The sequence below is a fragment of the Asterias rubens genome, chromosome 13, assembly GCF_902459465.1.
Source record: "Asterias rubens chromosome 13, eAstRub1.3, whole genome shotgun sequence".
Classification (NCBI taxonomy): domain Eukaryota; kingdom Metazoa; phylum Echinodermata; class Asteroidea; order Forcipulatida; family Asteriidae; genus Asterias; species Asterias rubens.
Window position 1 is genome coordinate 12618124 of NC_047074.1, and position 22886 is coordinate 12641009.

The 22886-nt window shown below is 38.5% G+C and overlaps 1 protein-coding gene across 1 annotated transcript in view; it reads left to right on the plus strand.

Moving 5' to 3' along the window:
* LOC117298918 (von Willebrand factor A domain-containing protein 8-like) overlaps window positions 1-22886 on the plus strand; it is a 49612-nt gene that overhangs the window by 1842 nt on the left and 24884 nt on the right. The window contains exons 3-26 of the mRNA XM_033782296.1: window positions 143-198; window positions 374-448; window positions 1500-1610; window positions 2686-2853; window positions 3717-3881; window positions 4210-4259; window positions 5028-5136; window positions 6121-6225; window positions 6807-6941; window positions 7690-7824; window positions 8474-8551; window positions 9033-9193; window positions 9650-9763; window positions 10043-10211; window positions 11067-11144; window positions 12124-12239; window positions 12643-12749; window positions 13570-13676; window positions 13881-14029; window positions 15060-15135; window positions 15791-15926; window positions 16578-16697; window positions 17049-17254; window positions 18227-18378. Of these exons, the coding sequence (XP_033638187.1) occupies window positions 143-198; window positions 374-448; window positions 1500-1610; window positions 2686-2853; window positions 3717-3881; window positions 4210-4259; window positions 5028-5136; window positions 6121-6225; window positions 6807-6941; window positions 7690-7824; window positions 8474-8551; window positions 9033-9193; window positions 9650-9763; window positions 10043-10211; window positions 11067-11144; window positions 12124-12239; window positions 12643-12749; window positions 13570-13676; window positions 13881-14029; window positions 15060-15135; window positions 15791-15926; window positions 16578-16697; window positions 17049-17254; window positions 18227-18378 (2878 nt within the window). The remainder of the gene's footprint in view (window positions 1-142; window positions 199-373; window positions 449-1499; window positions 1611-2685; window positions 2854-3716; window positions 3882-4209; window positions 4260-5027; window positions 5137-6120; window positions 6226-6806; window positions 6942-7689; window positions 7825-8473; window positions 8552-9032; window positions 9194-9649; window positions 9764-10042; window positions 10212-11066; window positions 11145-12123; window positions 12240-12642; window positions 12750-13569; window positions 13677-13880; window positions 14030-15059; window positions 15136-15790; window positions 15927-16577; window positions 16698-17048; window positions 17255-18226; window positions 18379-22886) is intronic.

The following is a 22886-nucleotide window of genomic DNA, read 5'->3' on the forward strand; positions in this document are numbered from 1 at the left end:
GTAAGGTTTTATGCTCACAATTATTTTGAGTAATTACAAATAGTGTGCACTGCCTTTAACCTTCTTTAATCAAGGAAAATTTGCCAATGTAAAGTTGAATTTGAAAGTGATATTGAATTTTCAATTGCTTTCTTTCCCACAGTGTCTGACAATCCACCACAGTCTGTGATGCGTCATCTAAGATGGGTCATGCAGAAGGTTGGTACAGACGCTCAGATTTTGTAGATTTTGTAAATTTATGTAATCAGCTGACCTCAAGGTGTGATTTAAGTGTTTCTTTAACAAAACATACACAAGCAATGCCCTGATAGACATATTCATTTTATTCTAAAATAACATTTCTGAATTGTGATTCCCCCCCTACCCCCCAAAGGATGCCCTTGGTCAAGACGTCTTCCTGATTGGTCCACCTGGTCCTTTGCGAAGAGCTTTGGCGATGCAATACCTCGTAAGTAAAAAAAAATGACATTGCTGATAAATTAAATAATAAGTTGGGGTTGAACAAAGACAAAATTGTCTAGAGTGGGACTCGAACCAATGTCCTCCGGATTAATGTGTTGGCGCTGTACCAGCCAGATTAAAACTCTGGTGTTTCTGATTAGCAAAATGAGGGATGGAGTCCCAGTCATGACACCTGTGTCCATAGCAAGACACTTAACCATGATGCTTTGTCCTTCAGATGGGACGTAAAGCCGTTGGTCCTGTGTGTTGTGTAGCGCATGTAAAAGAACCCAGGGAACTTATTGAAAAGAATAGGGGTTCGCCCCGGTGTTCCTGGTTTGATTGGCTGCATATTGTGCCACATCATCTTGTAAACCTTTACATGGTGCCAAGTAAAAGGTATCATAACTGAAACATAGTCACACAAACCATGCAGGAAATACCGTATATTACAGCGCTAGGAGCGTCACTGAGTGACGGATATATATACGCACTATATAAGAAGCAGGGATGTAATTTCTCCGTTTTAACCGGATAGCAGAGTGGGGTTTTCAAAAACAAAGATAAATGTATGTAAGCAGGCTTCAAACCCGGAAGCTTTCCCGCTCACAAGCTTTCGCGCTCACAAGCTTTTCCGCTCACAAGCTTTCCCGCTCACAAGCTTTCCCGCTCACAAGCTTTCGCGCTCACAAGCTTTCATGCTCACAAGCTTTCCCGCTCACAAGCTTTCGCACTCGCAAGCTTTCGCGCTCACAAGCTTTCCCGCTCACAAGCTTTCCCGCTCACAAGCTTTCCCGCTCACAAGCTTTCGCGCTCACAAGCTTTCATGCTCACAAGCTTTCCCGCTCACAAGCTTTCGCACTCGCAAGCTTTCCCGCTCACAAGCTTTCGCTCTCACAAGCTTTCATGCTCACAAGCTTTCGCCCTCACAAGCTTTCGCACTCGGAAGCTTTCACGTTCTGCGCTCATTGTTCCGTTTTTTTTTCAACAGCCTATCACATCCCTGAACACGCCACTGTTATTATTTATTATTATTATATTGGTTGATTGATGAACAGGAATTGACAAAGCGAGAAGTGGAGTATCTAGCACTGACGAGAGATACGACAGAATCCGACCTGAAACAACGCAGGGAGATTAAAGAAGGGACTGCCTTCTATATTGACCAGGTAAAGGATTCAGCACCAGGGCCTAATTTCATAGAGCTGCTTAAAGACACTGGACACTATTGGTAATTGTTAAAGACTAGTCTTCACAGTTGGTGTATCTCAACATATGCATAAAATAACAAACCTGTGAAAATTTAAGCTAAATTGGTCGTCGAAGTTGCAAGATAATAATGAAAGAAAAAAACACCCTTGTCGCACAAATTGGTGCGCTTTCAGATGCTTGATTTCGAGACCTCAAACTCTAAATCTGAGGTCTCGAAATCAAACTCGTGGAAAAGTACTTCTTTCTCGAAAACTACGTCACTTCAGAGGGAGCCGTTTCTCACAATGTTTTATACTATCAACTTCTCCCCAATACTCGTAATCAAGAAAGGTTTTTATGATAAAAATTAGTTTGAGTAACTACCAAAAGTGTCCACTGCCTTTAACGACAGTTAACGTTTCTCAGATTGTGTATCCCTGAAAGAATTTTTCTTCCTGTATGGACATTTTCACTCCGGATTTTCAATGTTGTCCCAACATTTTCACAGTTTAATTTGTTTGTACACAACTACATTCACATAGGATTGAAACAATAAAATGTTTCCAAAAAACCAAAGGTATACTTTGCTCTTAAAGGCAGTGGACATTATTGGTAGTTTGATTTTGAGACCTCGGATTTAGAATTTGAGGTCTCGAAATCAAGCATCTAAAAGCACACAACTTCGTGTGACAAGGTTTTTTTTTCTTTTTTCATTATTATCTCGCAACTTCAACGACCGATTGAGCTCAAACTTTCTCAGGTTTGTTATTTTATGCATGTTGAGATACACCAACTGTGAAGGCTAGTCTTCGACAATTACCAATAGTGTCGAGTGTCTTTAAGGTCCCTTTTACATAAGAGCCATTTAATGGTCCCTTGCGTGAAAGGACAACAATTTGTGTACTGTCCAAGGTCTCTTGTAAAATCTCGTCAAATAATTCCTACATTTTAAAACCATGCACAAATTAAGCAAGGGCCAGTGTTACATTGCTGTCATGTGGGTAGCACTTGAGAAAATAAAAAGTCACTATTTCCTATAATTTGTCTTGACAGTGTGCAGTGCGAGCAGCAACTCAGGGACGCATCTTGGTGATCGACGGTGTGGAGAAAGCAGAGAGGAACGTCTTACCCGTACTGAACAATCTCCTGGAGAACAGAGAGATGCAGCTGGAGGACGGACGCTTCCTTGTGGCGGCCGAGAGATACGACAAACTCCTTAAGGTGCTGACCTTCACTACATCCCATTCCTAGTCATGTTCCTTGTGTACACACAAGCAATGATAATGCAGAATCCAATTACATGAAGAGGAACCAGAAAATTTTTCTCTCTTCGGGGCCAAACTCTCTCTGAAGTATCGTAGTTAAAAAAAAAAAATTTGTTTAGCTAATCATAACAAATTCATGCTTACCAGAATAAGGTTACCAACCAAACTTCCAAGTCAAAAGTACAGATTGTGACTGGTATCCTGCTTATTTCTGCTAAGCAGAAAATTGTTAAGCCACATACTCGGCTTAAGCAGCTATATCAATATTAGTTTTGGTTTTGCACTTTCCAGGGCGCTGGGAAAGAAAATCAGAGGCTTATTAATCTGGTGGGATTCGAACCAACGACCGTTGCTATTCTAGAGCAGTGTCTCACCAACTAGACGAAATAAAATAGGACTCTGATTTGGGAGTGTCGTGGCCGAGCGGTTAAGAGCACCGAATTCAAACTCTGGTGTTTCTGATCAGCAGAGTGTGGGTTCGAATCCCCAGCCGTGACACTTGTGTCCTTAAGCAAGACACATAACCATTGCTTGGTCCTTCGGATGGGGCGTAAAGTCGTTGGTCCCATGTGTTGTGTACACGCATGTGCACTTATCGAAAAGAGAAGGGGTTCGCCCCGGTGTTCCTGGCTGGACTGGCAGCATATTGCGCCACAGCACCTTGTAAACCATTACATGGTGCTTAAGGATTAGGTCTTATATCTCGAAAATTCGCACCACTCCTTGCAGTAATAATACCTGGCGCTTTGTAGCCTTTGGCAAAAGGCGCGTTATAAATACGGTTATTATTATTATTATTATTATTCTTCCTTGTTTTAGGATCACACCCAAGAGGAGCTGGATACGTGGCGGCTCGTCCGTGTCAGTGAAGACTTCAGGGTCATCGCCCTGGGGCTCCCCGTACCCCGTTACCGTGGCAACCCGTTGGATCCTCCCCTACGTTCTCGGTTCCAGGCCAGGGATATTAACCCGCTTCCATTCAAGGTAAACAATTGTTTGTGAGGAGTTTTTAATTGTTCAGTATACATTTTTCAGTGCAAGGCATTATGAACTATCCTTTTCGACCAATTGAAAATTTGGCTGCAACGATTGTCCTTGCTTTTTTTGTAATTTAATAATTTTTTCCTTCCTTTTTTAAGGACCAGTTGGACAATACATTTGAACTGTACTGTCTTTCATTTTGTTTCTTCATTGTTTGGGATTATTTAGACAATCTAAACTGTACTGGCCTTTATTTGTTCCTTCATTTGTTGAGGACCAGTTGAACAATCTGAACTGAAGTGTCTTTCATGTTTTCCTTCATTTCTTTTAGGACCAGTTGGATGTTCTGAACTCCCTAGGAGCCAACCTTCCCTCGGACAAGTAAGTATTTAATCAGTGATGTTATTTCTCTGTTTTTAATTGGAAATCCGTTTTTTTGTAAACCCCACCCCCCAAAAAATGACAATAAAACCTTTATAAAAAAAAATCACTTATACAATTAATAAAAAATATATAAATATTTGAAACTAAGATTGTTATGTCTTTGCTTGTATTTACTCTCCTTTATAAACAGAGAAGACAAATTTCATTATTGTTATCATGACAATAATTATTTTACAACTTAAAGGCAGTGGACACTATTGGTAATTGTCAAAGACTAGCCTTCACAGTTAGTATATCTCAACATATGCATAAAATAACAAACCTGTGAAAATTTGAGCTCAATCGGTCATCAAACTTGCGAGATAATAATGAAAGGAAAAAACACACTTGTCACACGAAGTTGTGTGTGTTTAGAGACCTCGAGACCTCAAGTTCTAAACCTGAGGTCTCGAAATCAAATTCGTGGAAAATTACTTCTTTCTCGAAAACCATGGCACTTCAGAGGGAGCTGTTTCTCACAAAGTTTATTACCATAGACCTCTCCCCATTACTCGTCACCAAGAAAGGTTTTATGCTAATAATTATTTTGAGTAGTTACCAATAGTGTCCATTGCCTTTAATCTTTGAAGTCCTTAGACTAGTCCTAAGTTAAGTCCTTAGACTAGTCCTAAGTTAAGACTCTCTTTGTGAAATCGACACTTGTTTCTTTAAGATTTTCAGAAAATATCAATCTGTTTTATAAACTTTTCTTTTTGATCTTTCCAGAGTGTCTCAGATGTTGTCTTTTGCAACGGCTCTCCGTAGCCCAGAGCTGGCCTCACTGAGTCTTCCGGACTTCCCCCTCGAGAATCTCGCTAGCATCGTCCAAATCTTGGTAAGCTAACTTTTCAAATCCTTAAAGGATTTGGGTACTTTTTTGTAACACAAAACACAATGTCCACAGATTTACATTAAACTTACACCGTTTGAAGATAATGGAAAGCTTACCTTGAATTACTACTTGCTGAGGTGCTGTAGTTTTTGAAAAATGAGTAAAACAGTGTCACAAAAGATATGTGAATTGTTTTACTCATTTTCTCAAAAACTACAGCACCTCAGTAAGTAATATTTTAAGGGAAGCTTTCTACCATCATTATCTTCAAACTGTTTAAGTTTAGTGTAAATATGTGGACATTGTGATGGTTGTCCTACAAAAAGTACCGAGACCCTTTTATAAGCACACCATCATCATCATCATCATCAGTTAGCATCCTGCATTTCTGCACCAGCTGCCTGACTGGTGAGACGCTTCCAAATAGACCGATCTCTTGAGCTGCCACTCCTGCCTCCTCCACAGACCACCCAGTGCCCAGTCTGGAGAGGTCCCTCTGGATTACATTTTCCCATCTTGTCCTAGGGTGTCCTGGACGACGTTTCCCATGGGTTGGTGACCAGTTGTAAAGTTGCTTAGCAATCCAATATGTTCCCATTCGTTAGAGGTGACCAAACCACTGCAGTATTTAAACATTTTGTTTTTTTTAATGTAAGTTTACCCCAAATAAGTCTAAAAGCCACTCTTAGTATAGGGCTACAAAAAGAAAAATTCTTAAAAATTGGAAAGAACTCGGTGGAGCTGAACGTAGGAATCGATATACCTCTTAAAAGAGTATAGATTGTAGGATGGAAGGAAACATGCACCAGGCAAGGAGTTCCAAAGAGATACGTTTCCTCATGATGCATGAGAGTGGAAGCTGCATGGTCAGTCTTCACTTCTCCATATCTTTTTTTATACATCATTTGTGTGTAATTTTTTATTGAACTTGAGATGAGAAATAGAAAAATAAATTACTAAACAAATTGTTTTCCACTCTCTTTGCAGAATTCCGTTTCCAATGCCTCGCCTCAGAAGTTACTCTATCACCTTTACCCTTATGCTGTGTTCCTCCCCAAGGAGGGGAGGAGTGTGGTGGTAGATGCCTTGAAGGTGAGAAATAAACCTAAAGACCCGGGGTTGATTTCACCTTGAGATAAGACTAGTTTTATCTTGAGTTTAGCTCGGTACATTCTTGAGTTAATTCCTGAAACAGCCATGTGACGTCGAAAAATCGCTTCGCATCCTTAAGAGTCCTAGGACTAGTCCTAAGTTAGGACTATCTTTGTGAAGTCCACCCCTGTAGTCGATTTCACGAAACTTTGCGCAACTGGGTAAGTCCACTTGCGCAATGTTTATGAAGCAACTTGCGCCATAAACGTTGCGCAAGTGGACTTACGCAGTTGCGTAGAGTTTTGTGAAATCGGCTGCTGGACAATTGTATGATTTTATGCTTACTGAGCGAGTTTTGATTTCATAGCGCTGCTAACCTTAAGCTCACGAAAAGGCATGCTACCCAGTCCTGTGCTTATTTTATGAACGTGAATAGCAAAACATTGCAAATCCATGGTGAATGCATTAAGCTGTACTCGTAATTTTGTTTTGCTAACCTGTGAAATGTGCTTACGCTTAAGCAGATATTTCTATTGTTCCAAAATTGATAAAGAAATTATGTCTGTATTTCTCGTTTGCAGCGATTTGAATTACTAGAAGACAAGTACGGAAACGTGAAGACCCATCGAGTGGTTTCAGTCCAACCGACCAGTCACGATGCAGCTCCCGTGGCAATAGTTACCATGGGAAGCAACGGAGAAAGCTCCCAGTTACAGGTGAGTTGATTTGAAAGATAGGGTTGTGTTTCAGTTTGAAATAGAACACAAATTAAAGGCACTGTTTGGTAATTACTAAACATTTTGATTAGCTTAAAAACTTACTTGGTAACAAGCAATGCCTTGCAAAAATCATAGTTATCCATTCACTATGCGAACAAACAATTTTGTTTGTGTCAAAAATTTGACTCTACAAATTGGCATGCCGTGTATGTTCTCGACGCGTAAGGAAAACCATGCAATTTTTTTGGAGGCATAATTGTGTGGATCGTTTTGTTCTACTTTTAAATCATACTTCTCATGTTTCCGTGACACTTGTGTCCTTAAGTAAGACACTTAACCATTGCTTCGTCCCTCAGATGGGACATAAAGCTGTTTGTCCCATGTGTTGTGTAACGCATGTAAAAGAACCCAGTGCACTTTTCGAAAAGAGAAGAGGTTCGCCCCGGTGTTCCTGGTTGAGGCTGCTTAATGCGCCGTAGCACCTTGTAAACCCTTATAAGGTGCTAAATAATTGGGTCTCAGAATTCATCACTTCAATAACCTATCATTCTGAAAGTTTGTATATTACTCAGCGCCCTGAGTACCTTGTTTGGTAGATACGTGCGCTATATAAGACTTCGATATTATTATTATTATATGCATTTTATAACAAACAGTTTCAAATGCTTTTCATAGACCAACTCACCCGATCCAAGGCAATGTGTCCCTTTAAATTTATGATTTGTCATTCTCTGTTCTCAAACAGGTACCCATCGGAACTACCACCCCGCTGCCACATAATGAGCATCAGCGGTTTATCACCACACCGTCACACGAGGGCCTCCTTGCCGACATGCTTCTGTCTCACTCAGTACAAGATTTCTGTATCATTGGGCAAAAGGTAGGATAATAATAACAAGAAAATAACAAAAAGCATTAAGCGCGTTACAAAAATACAAAAATTAGCAAGTTCATATTGCAGATTTTTGAAATCCTATAGAACTTGAGATATTGACCCATTTCACCTGACGTCATCAGCAGAAAAATCTTGAATGCGCCATACTGGTGGTCAATTTTACTGTGCGTTTTTATATATAACTCTATGCTGCGCGTTATGCAGTAAAGTGAGCATTTTAGGCGACGCGGCGTTAATACACGTAAACCTAACTGCCCACCAACATGGTGAGCGTGGCATTGGTCGCTGCGTGTGATACGCGTGCAAGAGGTCAATATACAATAAAACTGACCTGTGAAATTATCATTTCAAAATGTGATAGCATTTATGTCCACACAGTAAGAACAAGCCTTCATTAGAATACACAATCTGAGAAAGTGTTCTCAAATTTAAATATTTTTTAAATCCCTTTCTCTAAAATTGTATTTTTCCCAAGAGATTGTTTCTCAAAATGCTTTACATTATCAACAGTTGCTTCTATACCAGGTAAGTTGTTATGGTGATTAAATTTTGGAGTAATTACCAGAGATATACCCTACCTGTATCTCTGAAAAGTCTTGTACAAGGAAGTTTTCTTTTGAACTTTTGACTTTAGGGGTGTGGCAAGAGTGTTTTGATGAGGAAGTTTGCTGACATCTTGGGGTACAGGGTGGAACCAGTCATGCTTTATCAGGTAAGGAGTTACACCAAATTACCGTGACACAATTTTTAGTTCCTTCCTCATTATTGTTGGTTGTGAAGCCAGGAGCTCTCAGAAATGTGAACTTATTTACTGTACTAGCCAAGAACACAAATGGAGAGAAGACCAGGAAGGAAGGTTCAGTTTGAGATGTGGGAGAAAAACCCCTGAGAATTATTCCAGGGAAAACCCACGCAGTCAGGTAGGCACTGTAAACCCAATCCACATAGTGCCTCCAGTGGGATTCGAACCGGGGTCCCCCAAAGGTAGAGGCAAAATAAGCCTATTCGGAATTACAGCTGCCCATGTCCGTTACTGCTGACAACACAATTTGTCCATCTGTGTCTAACTCCCGTGACCTTTCGACAATACCAGCGGGTATTGTCATATATATGCCAATATTGCTTATACCACTGAGCAAACTCGACTAATAAGGTATTAGGTTTGTAACGCTGACATAACAATTTCTTTTCAGGATATGACCTCCCGTGACCTTTTACAACAACGTGGGACCCTCCCTAATGGTGACACAACATGGCGACTTGCACCTCTCATCACAGCGGCTCTAGAGGGCAGTATAGCATTGCTGGATGGTCTGCACAGAGTCAATCCAAGTACACTGGCTGTACTGCACAGGTAGAATTTAACATCTGTCATAGGCCAAATAAATACAAAAACATGTTTGGCATCCTGCCTGATTGAAAAAAGGAAGGAGGAGGGCCTTTTTTTTCACAAAGTGGCGGGTCAACAAAATTTTTAACACAGTTTGGCTGAGCTTTTTTTTTCAAAATTTGTTTTTTCGTCAGATCATATAAAAAAAATATAAAAAATGAGGCGGCCTCTATAAAGGAAGCGGCGGGGATGCTAAACATGTTTTATTTTTTATTTGGCCGTAGTCTTGTTTGAAATTTTGCATGGTGTGGATAAAATATAGAATGAAAAGATAAATAAATTGTAAACTTGCCTTGGGCCCGCATTGGAACAGAAATATTGAGCTCAAAATTTACGCTCGACTGCATGCCCATGTGAATTTAGTGTGACGTTAAACTTTTGTGAAAATTTACATCAAACTGTTTTGATCTTCTCTTAAAGGTTGGTCCACGACCGCGATATCAGTTTATTTGATGGCACCAGACTACTGAAGGATGACAGGTACCAGACCTTGAAGCAACAAACCGGATTAACTGACGAACAAATGAAAGACAGGTTGGTTTAGACTTGACCATTTTGTCAAGCAATATTTTCTGCTTTAACAGCTATATGAAATTTGGCTTAATAGATTTAACTTGTTTGCTCTGCTGCCCTCTACTGTTTTAAATAATTTGTTATTGTTGTAAACTGATGTGAAGCGACCATGGTATTCATCATTGGATTCTTGTGTTAAAATTCAAAGTCTGCGATGAATGTTTCTTTAAAAAAAATTACTGAATTTTACTGCATTTGAAAAATTACTTTAAATCTTCCTTTGACAATGAATCTATGCAGGTCCATCTTTCCAATCCATCCTTCCTTTCGTGTGGTGGCCCTCGCCGAACCCCCAGTCATAGGGAGTAGCACCCAACAATGGCTCAACCCTGAACTCCTCACGCTCTTCTTGTATCACCACTTACGCCCTCTGTCGTTTGCTGAAGAGATGGACGTGATACAGGGAATGGTATGTTGAGTGGTTTTATGTTAAGGAGAATGGACGAGAAAGTGAAGATTCGTGGATAAAATGTACGAGCCAAATGTTGGCAGTCTCCCTACTAGCTTATACCTTGTAGTGCACATAAAAGAAACAAGTGCATTTATTGTAAAGAGAAGGGGCTTGCCCCAGTGTGCCTGGTCTGATCGGCAGCATGTTACACCGCAGCACCTTGTAAACCATTACATAATAATAATAATATGGATTTATAACACGCACATCTCCAGAAAACCGATCAAGGCGCCAAAACAAAAACATTATCGATAGAAAATCAAGAATAAACATCATTTAACTTATACCCAATGAAAGTCTAAGTAAACAAGTGGTTTTTAGTTGTTGTTGTTGAAGTTCTTGAAGTCGTTGAGTGATGTTGTTTTGTGAAGTGAGACAGGGAGCTTATTCAATAGGGCAGGAGCAGCTTTGGCGAAAGCACGGTCTCCGTAACGAATTGTTCTAGACCTTGGCTCTACCAGCGCCAAGTGAGATCCAGCAGACCGTAGAGCACGACTGCTGTGCTTAGTGAAGATGAGTTCACAAAGATACTGTGGGGCTTGTCCATGCAGAACTTTGAACACAAGGAGGCAGATTTTGAAGGTGATCCTCTTTGCAATGGGGAGCCAATGTAGGAAATGTGGTCGTATTTTCTGGCTTGGACAACGACTCGAGCGGCATAGGCCTCTTTACAATTCAAACAAAGTCCCATATACTTTGCAGGAAATAATACTGAGCGCTTTGACATGCCCCCAGGAGTGTAAATAAAGCGCTATGTAAGAACCTAGTATCGTTATTTGTATTATTATTGTTTGTTTGTTTGTTATTTTGTAGGTTCCCAACACTCACTCAAGCACCCTGGAGCCTCTGCTTAAGGTGACCCACTTCTTAAGAAGCTCTGGAGATACCACAGTAAGTTGAAAGTAAATGTTTTTGACTTTTTTACATTAAGTTTGTGGGCGGTGCTGGGCGGGCCTGCCTAGGACTTACAATTTTTACCCAGCACTCTGAGCAAAATACATTGTGCCACCCAATGATAAAGAGTATCAAATGTCACAGAGAAAGAACATTATTTAAAAGGCCATTCAACTTATTGCATGGCCCCATAACACAAAGTTTAGAAATTTGGCCCCACTTCAGCAATTATGGCACCATAATTGAATAAGAATGATTTTGTTGATCTGCTCTTCCTTGGTGAACTTTGAAAAAGTTGGATTTGTTGCCCACCATTAAATATAGTCTAGCTACAACCCTGATCACGGATAAAGAATATTTGTTGGTTTTACCCGAACATCGTGGTTTGTAAAGTAACAATAATAGTAAACGTAACATGCATTTATATAGCGTTTAATACCAGGTCTCTAAGCGCTGGACAAGAAGTGAATGATAACAAAAAAATGACAACTAAACGCGGGATGAAATAGCAGAAACTGAACAGCTTAGATGGATTTAAATAAGTGTGTTTTAAGAGCGGTTTGAAATGAGTCCAGTGTAGTGGAGGCATGGATGTGAACGGGAAGATTGTTCTAAAGAGTGGGAGTGGCGATTGAGAAGGAGCGGTTTCCATAGCGAGTGCTGGGGATAGGACCAGAGTTGAATTCCAGTTGGGCGGTAGATGATGATCGGAGAACACGAGTTGTAGGTTGCTTTTTAGGGTTAAATAATTCCAAAATATATTTAGGGGCTAGACCATGTTTAACTTTGTAGGCAAGAGTAAAGCACTGTATACTCAGTACTTCCTGAATCCTGTGAACAAATAATATTCTATTGATATTTGTTGGCAATGTGGATTGCCAAACATCACCGAATGGGAATAAGTGATTTTAAAATTGTCCGTATCCCTTTGACTCTTGATTTGTTTCACCATATTCCATTTCATTCTTTGCAATAGCTGCAATCTTTAGCGTCATCCCTGTCCACTCGTAACTTGCTTCGGATCGCTCGGCGGTTGACTAACTACCCGGACGAGGGGTTGCATGAAGCCATCAATAAAGCTTGTCTCTCAAGGTCAGGACCATCAAAATATATCTTATTATCAATCTGAGAGATCATTTCTTCAAAGGGACACACTGCTTCGGATCGGGTTGGTCTATGAAAAGCGTTTGTAACCTGTTGTTATAAAATGCATATGGTTAGAAAGATGTTCAAATATGCCTCGAAATTGTACAGTTTTCTTTTACTTTGCGAACTAACAAGGTAGGCCATTTTGTTGTGAACAATTTTGACTCAATTTTTTTCATAAATTTTAAGCAACGTTTCCACCTATTGGTATTATCTAAAACAGGAGTTTTGTATTTACTTCATGAATTAGAATTCCTTACTTTCTCTAAAGGAAAAAAGTGGTTACAAATAATTCTGAAAGTTACCTTCGAAATTATTTTAAAACTGTTTTTTTTTTTCCCCCTCCAAGGTTCCTACCGCCGCAAGCTCGACAGGCATTAGATAAAGCACTGAGGGATTGTGGGATACATGCCCAACAAGCAGCTGACGATGTGGATGTGGAAAGAGCTCTTTCTTGTAAGAAAACATTTTTATCTTTTTTGGAAAAATTAAAAAATTACTAGAAAATGAGGTATTCTTTTCATTTACATTTTAAGTTAAAGGCAGTAAAACCTTTCTTGATTATGAGTAATGGGGAGAGGTTGATAGTTAAAGGCAGTAAAACCTTTCTTGATTATGAGTAATGGGGAGAGGTTGATAGTTAAAGACAGTAAAACCTTTTTTGATTATGAGTAATGGGGAGAGGTTGATAGTTAAAGGCAGTAAAACCTTTCTCGATTATGAGTAATGGGGAGAGGTTGATAGTTAAAGGCAGTAAAACCTTTCTTGATTATGAGTAATGGGGAGAGGTTGATAGTATAAAAAGTTGTTAGAAACACCTCCCTCTGAAGTGACATATTTTTCGAGAAAGAAGTAATTTTCCACAAATTTGATTTCGAGACCTCAGACTTAGAATTTGAGGTCTCGAAATCAAGCATTTGAAAGCACACATTTTTGTGTGGACAAGGGTGTTTTTTTCTTTCATTATCATCTCGCAACTTCGACAACCAATTGAGCTCAAATTTTCACATGTTTTTTATTGTATGCATATGTTGAGATACACCAACTGTGAAGACTAGTTTTTGACAATTACCAATAGTGTCCAGTGCCTTTAAGTATGAGTGACTGTTTGGCTTACATTGTTTTGACTGGTAACCCTTGACCATTGTGATTCATGAATATTCATTCTTTTAGGTGAGGTACGGAATGGAAAGTTATGTATGAGTGACCTTTTGGCATACAGTGTTTTGAATGGTGACCCTTGACCTTGTGTGTTTCATGAATATTCATTTTTTAGGTGAGGTTCGGAATGGGAAGTTACGTATTGGAGATACAGAGATGGCGGTATTCAACCCAGAGAACATGATGATGGTACCGGACACTCTCTTTTATGAGAATGCACAGGTTTGTAGATTTCTCAATAAAAATAAATAATAATAATAATAGTGGCTGCTTATATAGAAGGCATACCCGTCATTTAGTGACGCTCAAGGCGCTTTAATCTACACATTTTTTACAAATTTTGTAGGACGTATGTAGGACTTCGTTTGAATTAAGAGACCTACTCCTGTAATAATAATAGTATATAATAGTACACTTTGTTTGCAGCATCTGAACATTATGGCGGCCATGTTGAAAGACTTCATTCTCGGTGAGCATCTCTTGTTGGTTGGTAACCAAGGCGTCGGTAAGAACAAGATAGTTGATCGTTTCTTGCATCTGCTCAACAAACCACGCCAATATGTGCAACTTCATCGGTGAGTCCACACCCTAAAGCCCGGTTCATACATTGTACCTTCCTCGAAAGCGAATTTTGACGTCACAAGGCTGTTTTCGCTGCAAATGTTTCGCAGGAGTTGAGCACATAATTCAACTGATTTCAACTGCTGAATTATTCGTTGGGAATTGTTTACGTCAAAATTTGTATCGTATTCACATTCACAGGAAGTAGGAACCGGGCTTTAGACTGCAAATCCATCAACAAGATTTGCTAGTGTCATTTGATATGGTTTTTTGTTTTTCTTGAGGGTAATTTATATTTTATTTAAAGGGTTTCGATACCTTGTAGATCAGGTTTTCGGCCATGACTTGAATCTCTACTCACTGTGAACAAAGATGTATGTAATATTATTTACCTGTTTTTGAAGTATGAGAAAAATACCTTGAAATAGCACCATGTAATGGTTTACAAGGTGTTGTGGCGCAATATGCTGCCAATCAACACTGGGGCGAACCCTTTTCTCTTTTAAATAAGTGTACTGGGTTCTTTTACACATGGGACCAACAGCTTTACGTCCCATCTGAAGGACGTGGCAAAAAGGGTTAAGGATCATGCTTAAAGGTTTTTGGGCACTTTTTGTAAGCATACCTAAAAACATTAGTTGCTGAGGTGCTGTAGTTTTTTGAGAAATGAGTAAAACAATGTCATGGAAATACGTTTTTACATGCTCAAATAATTTTCATCTCGTGATCATTCATGACATTGTTTTACTCATTTCTCAAAAAACACAGCACCTCAGCAAGTAATATTTTCAGGGAAGCTTTCTTCAACAATATCTTCAAACTGTGTCAGTTTAGTGTAAGTCTGTGGACATTGTGTGTTTTTGTCATACAAAAGTTACATAGACTCTTTAAGGACACAAGTGTGATGACTTGTACCCAAATCCAGACTCTGCTGAACAGAAACACCAGAGCTTGAGTAGGGGTTGCTGTTGACTGCACAACCACGACACAAAGTTACTGAATTAAAAGGAACTTTCTTGATTATGGTTGTTTTTCTTTTTTCAGAGATACAACTGTCCAGTCACTCACCCTGCAGCCAAATGTTCAGGACGGTATTATCATTTATGAAGATTCTCCACTGGTAGGTTTAGAAGTAATGTATTAATAATATAATAATTTAACAATTTAATAATATAATAATAATATAATATTGAAGTGTTATATAGCGCTCGTTTCTAAACAAACAAAGTACTCAAGGCGCTTAGAAGTATTCAAGGAGCAAAATGATAGTAGATGATTAAAGGAACGTTACAGAATTGGTGAGAAACAAAAATTGTGAAGATCACAGATTTACATAAAACTTACACGGCCTAATGATGATGATAGCAGAAAACATCCCTTGAAATATTTATGACTGAAATGTCATATTATTTGATGAGAAAAAGATAATCTAACTTTGCGTTTATCGCTCAGTGAGCGTTTTATTCATTTTTATTTTGGCATCGATGCAATGCAAAATTTGTAATCGGTTTTTCACTATTCTCTCGTGACCCAGACGGCCAATCGATCTCGAACTTCTACAGGTTTGTCAGTTTATGTGTATGGTTGTTTACATAAAGTGCTTACACTGCCAGCAACTGTTTTGTTAGCAAAAACCAATTCTGTAATGTTCCTTTAAATGAATTTGAATTTGGGTTTTACCCGTAGACACCAATGTGTGTTAGCGCTGTATACTCTAATGCTGTGCATTACCTTAAAACCCATGACACTCAATCACTTCTAATTACTTGTAACAGGTGCGCGCTGTGAAGCAAGGACAGGTGCTGATCATTGATGAAGCAGACAAGGCTCCTACTAATGTGACTTGTATTTTGAAGTCTTTAGTGGAGAGCGGGGAGATGGTCCTAGCAGATGGCAGGAAGATTTTAGCAGGTAAAGTTGAGTCATTTTTGATAAATACTGCTAACACTTTTTTTTTTTTTTCATCGTTGGTGATTGTCATAGACCAGTATTCTTACTTGATGTCAGTCTGCTTGGTGTATCCCAACATATGCATAACAAAATCTGTGAAAATGTGCACTCAATTGGTCATCAATGTTGAAAGAGAATAATGGAAGAAAAAACACCCTTGTTGCACAAGTTTGTGTGCTTTCAGATGCCTAAAAGACTTCATGCCTAAAAGACTTCAGGCCTGAAGTCTTTTATCAGATACAAATATTTGAGTGAGAAATGACCTCTTTCTCAATAACTGCGCTACTTCAGGGGGAGCTGTTCTCACAATGTTTTATACTATCAACAGCTCTCCGTGGCTCGTTACCAAGTGTGTTGTGATGCTTACAGTTATTTTGAGTAATGACCAGTAGTGTCCAGGGGTTGATTTCACCCAGAGTTAGGACTAGTCCTAACTTAGGACTTGTCCTAGGAGATATTAAAAAAGGCTAAAGTTAGGGACTAACTCGAGATAAGACTAGTCGTAACTCTTTTTGAAATCCACCCCGGTGCCTTTAAATCTTTTGATCATTTCTGTATAAACAAAACAAAATTTGTAAATTTATCAGAATGACTGTGATATGTTTATTATAGATGGAGCCCAGTCCTCATCTTCCAGTAACACCATAGTGACTCATCCTGACTTCAGAATGATAGTCTTAGCCAACCGACCCGGCTTTCCATTCCTTGGTAACGACTTCTTCGGATCCTTAGGTAAGAAACTTTCTCATCTTCTAACTGAGGTCATCGTGGTCGATTATAAATGCCTTAAATTTTATTTTAAATTAGACAAGCTGCGACAAAAGGAACAGAGGTCGTTCAGTCCAGGCCCAATAATATTTTCTGTGTTTTGAGTTCATCATTAGGCCTGCTCACTTAGCTGAAAGTCTAGAAATTGTAATCTTAGTGAAAACAAAATGAGAAAATAGAATTAGCTGTTGCAAACTGCTCAACCTAAATGGATACCTATGGTATAAACACCGACCTGACGTTTTGACCTAAAATGCCGAAAAAAGGAGTAATGTGATTTACATAATACTTAATAATACTTATCAATGTTCACAGGTGATGTATTCAGTTGTCACGCCGTTGACAACCCAAGCATAGAATCGGAAATGACGATGTTACGCAAGTACGGTCCAGATGTACCAGAGTCTACTTTACAGAAGCTAGTGTCGGCATTCGGAGAGCTGCGTGAGATGGCCGATCAGGGCCTCATTACGTATCCCTACTCAACTAGAGAAGTCGTCAACATGGTCAAACATCTGCAGGTTGGTGTTTTTTTTATAGTTTGAGAAAATATTGTGTTGATGTGATTCCAGGGCTTGGTTTCACAAAGCACTAAGACTCATCTTAAAGGCAGTGGACACTCTTGGTAGTTACTCAAAATAATTATTAGCATAAAAGCTCACTTGGTAACGAGTAATGGGGAGAGGTTGATGGTATAAAACATTGTGAAACGGCTCCCTCTGAAGTAACGTAAAAGAAGTAATTTTCCACGAACTTGATTTTGAGACCTCAGATTTAGAATTTGAGGTCTCGAAATCAAGCATCTGAAAGCACACGACTTTGTGTGACAAGGGTGTTTCTTCTTTCATTATTATCTCGCAACTTCGATGACCAATTGAGCTCAAACTTTCACAGGTTTTGTTTGTATGCATATGTTGAGATACACCAAGTGAGAAGACTGGTCTTTGACAATTACCAATACTGTCCAGTGTCTTTAAGATGAGGTGTCAGTATCACCATAATTATTTGTCTCGTGACATCACACTTTGCTTAGCAACTATGAGTGATTCACATTTTTAGAAATTTCATCTGAGCGATGGGCTAGTGAGTGTGGTTAACAACCTCTTTGACTTTGATGCAACATTTTGTTAAAAATAAAAGTTAAAAAAGTAAAAATATTAGAAAACGGACACAACTAATTTAGTGAAGAAAACGACTATGATACAATATTTTATTCCCTAAAATAATAAATAAAAAAAGAATTTTTTTAAACAAGGGGTTAGCCCGTTTGGTGAACAGATCTGGTTGTCTTTGAAGCATCATTTTATTCACTAAAATAATCAAAATATTCAATTCTCTAGAAATTTTATAAAAAATTATTTTTGTGTTTGAAGCAGCATTTTATTCACTAAAATATTCAAAATATTCAACTCTCTAGAAATTTTATTAAAAATTATTATTGACTTTGAGCCAACATTTTATTCTCTAAAATAATCATAAATTCTATTTTCTAGAAATTCCCAAACGAGGGGCTAGCCAGTGTGGTGAACAACGTCTTTGATTTTGACGCTTATAACAAGGAGATGAGGGAGCAAGTTATACAAGCTCTTCACAAACATGGCATACCCATCGGAGCAAACCCAGGAAACGTTCAGCTCGCCAAAGAGTAAGAGCCTTCTTTTTATCTTTTCTGTTTCATATATCAGGGATGTGATTTCGCAGGTTTTTTTAAAAGTTTGCATTTCAGATCAAATGAATAAAATTTAAAGGCAGTGGACACTATTGGTAATTACTCAAAATAATTATTAGCATAAAACCTTTCTTGGTGACGAGTAATGGGGAGAGGTTGATGGTATAAAACATTGTGAGAAACGGTTCCCTCTGAAGTGCCATAGTTTTCGAGAAAGAAGTAACTTTCCACGAATTTGATTTCAAGACCTCAAGTTTAAAATTTGAGGTCTTGAAATCAAGCATCAGAAAGCACACAACTTCGTATGACGAGGGTGTTTTTTTCTTTCATTACTATCTCGCAACTTTGACGACCGATTGAGCTCAAATTTTCACAGGTCTGTTATTTTATGCATATGTTGAGATACACCAACTGTGGATGCTAGTCTTTGACAATTACCAATAGTGTCCACTGCCTTTAAATGAAGATAAAACCATATTAAAAGCACCCCCAGACTGCAGAGTAGGGGGTTTTAAAAACCAAAGATAAATGTTAAGATTGGGCTTCGCGCTTGCAAAGTTTCAAGCTCGTGTGCTTTGGCGCTTAGCGCTCTGAGTTCGGGTTTTGTCTTAACAGCCCATCACATTCCTGGTCTGTTTAAAGGTAGTGTCGTAGATCGTTAAATACTCCAAAACGTAATGACCATAAAAATTTACTTGGTAAAAGGTACTGCAGCTTCTGGTGGTTGAAATAAGGACTCGTTTCAAAGTGATAGGCCCCCTACGTTTTTCTTTTGACCCAAAACATTTGAATATGGGAAGGGGGCGAGAGGTGACAGAGGGTACCAATGGCATCTCTGGCTACAGTGTTCTCGAGCGCACACCATTTTTACAACGTTTTACGCAAAGTGAAAGACTCTTGGGGTTGAGCAAAGAATTGACCAACGACCTCCGTGCAGCCAGGGGATCACCTTAAGGGGATGCAACTTTTTGTGTCAGATATCAGTATGTGGTTGATATTGATAAGTAAGAGACTCGTTATATTTTATTTCTGTGTCCTATGGACTTCACTTAATAGAAAAATGTAGTAACTATTTCGATGCATCCAGTAGCCCCCGTTTTAATGACTATAAAACTGTTATGTAACACAACTCATAACAATATTTGTATAAATTTACAGTTAAGAGAAAAATACAGTAATAACATGATTTCCCCCATATGACGGTATTTATCTTTTCGTAAGATACAGTTTAAAATTATTGGTGAAGAACTACAAGATTGTGTTAAGTGATTCAGCTTATAACTTTAAATAGATTTACAAGTTTTATCTTGAGCCTACAGTAAATAGATTATAAAAGAAAAAAGTAGAAGCGAATAGGGGAATAAAAGAGTGGCGACAAGGTGTTAAATAACAATTTAAAGCCATCAGAGTCATGGCTGTGCGATAAAGACCTGAGGCAAAAGAACAGCCATGACTCTGCAAGGTCTTTGACTAAGGCTAAATTTATAAAACCAAATCTTTTCATAAGTGCCCTATTTCGTAAATATATAAAACAACAAATCTGTGGAACTATTCTGTAAGTTTTCAATTCCTGTCATGTCCTGTCATGTGCGAAAAATCAAACGCCTGATCTCTCTATAATGGGTGCATTTGGTTAGCTTCCCTGGGTCGACCCTGGTCTGCCCCTGGCATGTTCGAGTAGCTTGGACATCATTCCAGGGGCTCACCCGGGACAGCCCCGAGTGACCTGCTTGTGGGTGGGTCACTTGGGGGCTGGCCCTAGGTGCATGACGTCATCACGAGAGGGTGAGTGATCGTTCGATTAGCTCTCCTCGGGGGCTCACCCGACTGAGCACCGCGAGGTCGACACAGGGAAGCTAATTGAACGTACCCAATGTAAGTTGGCGTAAGCCTTTGACGGCTACACAAATTTGGCGCTCGGCAAAATCGCATGCTTAGAAAAAAACAGGAGTTTTTTTTTTCACATGCCTGTGATTTTCAAATCAGGGAATGGGATGTAAGTTTAATTGGCAAAATTCTGTACTCATGTCTTGGAAAAACTAAAAGCATTGATTAATTGATTTGATAAATAAAACATTTATATCTTGAAAGAAAATTCCACCAAATGATTGTTATTCTTGTCTTTTTACTGGAGTCTGTGTGACAACTTTTGATAATTAAATAAATTTCTTGGACCGTCTTTTTTTCAAGAGAGCAGACATATTGCCAATTAACGAATACTCCAACTCGGACGGAAACAAAGTTAATCATCATTATTTTGAACCATCCAAATGTTGCAACAAGAATAAGGGTTAACACAAGTGAGGACATTTTCCGAAATAGCGCAACTATTACTTGGCAAGTAGACACACACATGGTGTTATACCGCAAACAAAATATACATTGAAATGTCTACCTTTCCGAAATAAGATTTGATAACTCTGTAAATACCTACACTGTTTGAGTCTGTTGCATGCGCGACTCGTGAAGGTCTCGCCATGAAGTCTCTACTTACAGTATCACGTCAGTGGAATTGTATTCTGTTTGAGGAGTCATGTTAGCCAATTACCTTGAGAAGTCTTGCATTAGGATTAGAGAACAATGGATGGCAGTTTTACCCATCTATATATAGATAAAAAAGCCTATTGCCAAAAGGATTGAGCTAGATTTACTTCTTACTGGAAAAGCTCTGTAGTCTGCTTTTATGAAAATTGATTTTTATTTTCAATCCAGAGTTGTTCTTCTTCTGTGCAGCACATAGGGTTCGACTTACATAAAGTTTTAATGTCAAGGTTTCAATTTAATACTTCAGACAACTGACTGTTAATTCTGATCCAAGATGGTGTTATGAGCTTAACAGCTTTTGCATTAGGCGCTTTACAAATGTCTTTATTACTATTATTATTATTATATTTTTGTGTAGCACATAGGGAAAGAGTTTGACATACCTACAGTACTGACTTGCAAGGCTTTGACCCAATACTTATTTAATTCAATTTCATTTTTGTTTTATTTATTTACAAAATACCAAACAACAAGTCTAAAGACTAAAAGCTATTCAGCTTACAGAAGTATACGTCAGAAACACACGAAGTAAATTAGAATGAATTCGAGAACCTTTGTATAAATCTTATAAATTATATAAATCTTAGAAAGTAGACAAGATGGGCTAACACAGAATTATACACAATTAGTTGGGGCTTCATTTAAAGGGTCTGGGTACTTTTTGCCGGACACAAAATGCAATGTCCACAGACTTACATTAAACTAACACAGTTTGGAGATAATGATAATAGAAAGCTTCTCTAAAAATATTACTTGCTGAGGTGCTTTAGTATTTGAGAAATGGGTTAAACAATTTCACAAAAACAATTTTCGTCTCAGGACACGAAAATGATTTTAGCATGGAAAACGTATTTTTGTGTGTGACATAATTTTACTAATTTCTCAAAAAGTACAGCACCTCAGCAAGTAATATTTTAAGGGAAGCTTTCTACCATCATTATCTTTAAAAGGCACTTAACACTATTGGTATTTGTTTGTCATACACCAGTCTTCTCACTATGTGTATCTCAACATAAGCATAAAATAACAAACCTGTGAAAACTTGAGCTCAATCGGTTGTCAAAGTTGCGAGATAATAATTAAAGAAAAAAATACCCCTGTCACACAAAGTTGTGTGCTTTCATATGCTTGATTTCGAGACCTCAAATTCTAAATCTAAGGTCCCGAAATCAAGTTTGTGGAAAATAACTTCTTTCTCGAAAACTATATTACTTCAGAGGAAGCCGTTTCTCACATTGTTTTATACCGTCAACAGTTCTCCATTACTTGTTACCAAGAAAGGTTTTATGCTGATAATTATTTTGAGTAATTGAGAACGTGACATGGGATATCAACCCAGATGATGCCTCCTGAGTAGGTTGCACCACAGTCTTCTCCAAGGCTGCCATAATCATTGGGTTCTCCTCTACTCCAAGCCTTATAAGGAATATCTGTCCGTCCGTCACACTCCCAAGTACCTGAAAATATAATTTTGCGTTTGTTAAATTTTTGTAACCTTTTCAGAGACTGAAGAGAACATAAACACTAATGCTTAAATTAGAAGCCCAGTAAATGTACCTAAAACTCGGACAACTCGGTCAAATTTCATTAACTTCAGATTTTGAAGGAAAAAAACCTCAAAAATAATATAGCCTGATATGTTGTTTTTATTTGATACTTTTCCGATCAACCACGTATTAACCTTTTGATTTGTTTAACTTTAATTCCTTGATTTGGGGTTGAAATTGAACAAAGAAAAATTTACTAGAATGGGAGTCAGACCATGGAGGTAAAAATACGACCTCTGGATTAACATGCTCTACCTACTGAGCCATCTATTGCCCTGTTGGCGGTCTCACTATTTGATCAATATTTTTTTTTCGGGGTGACAGTCAGAAGCGTTACAAAAATGTACCAGCTTTTTTCGCTCAAATTTTTCTTGCTAAACATACCTTCATTGA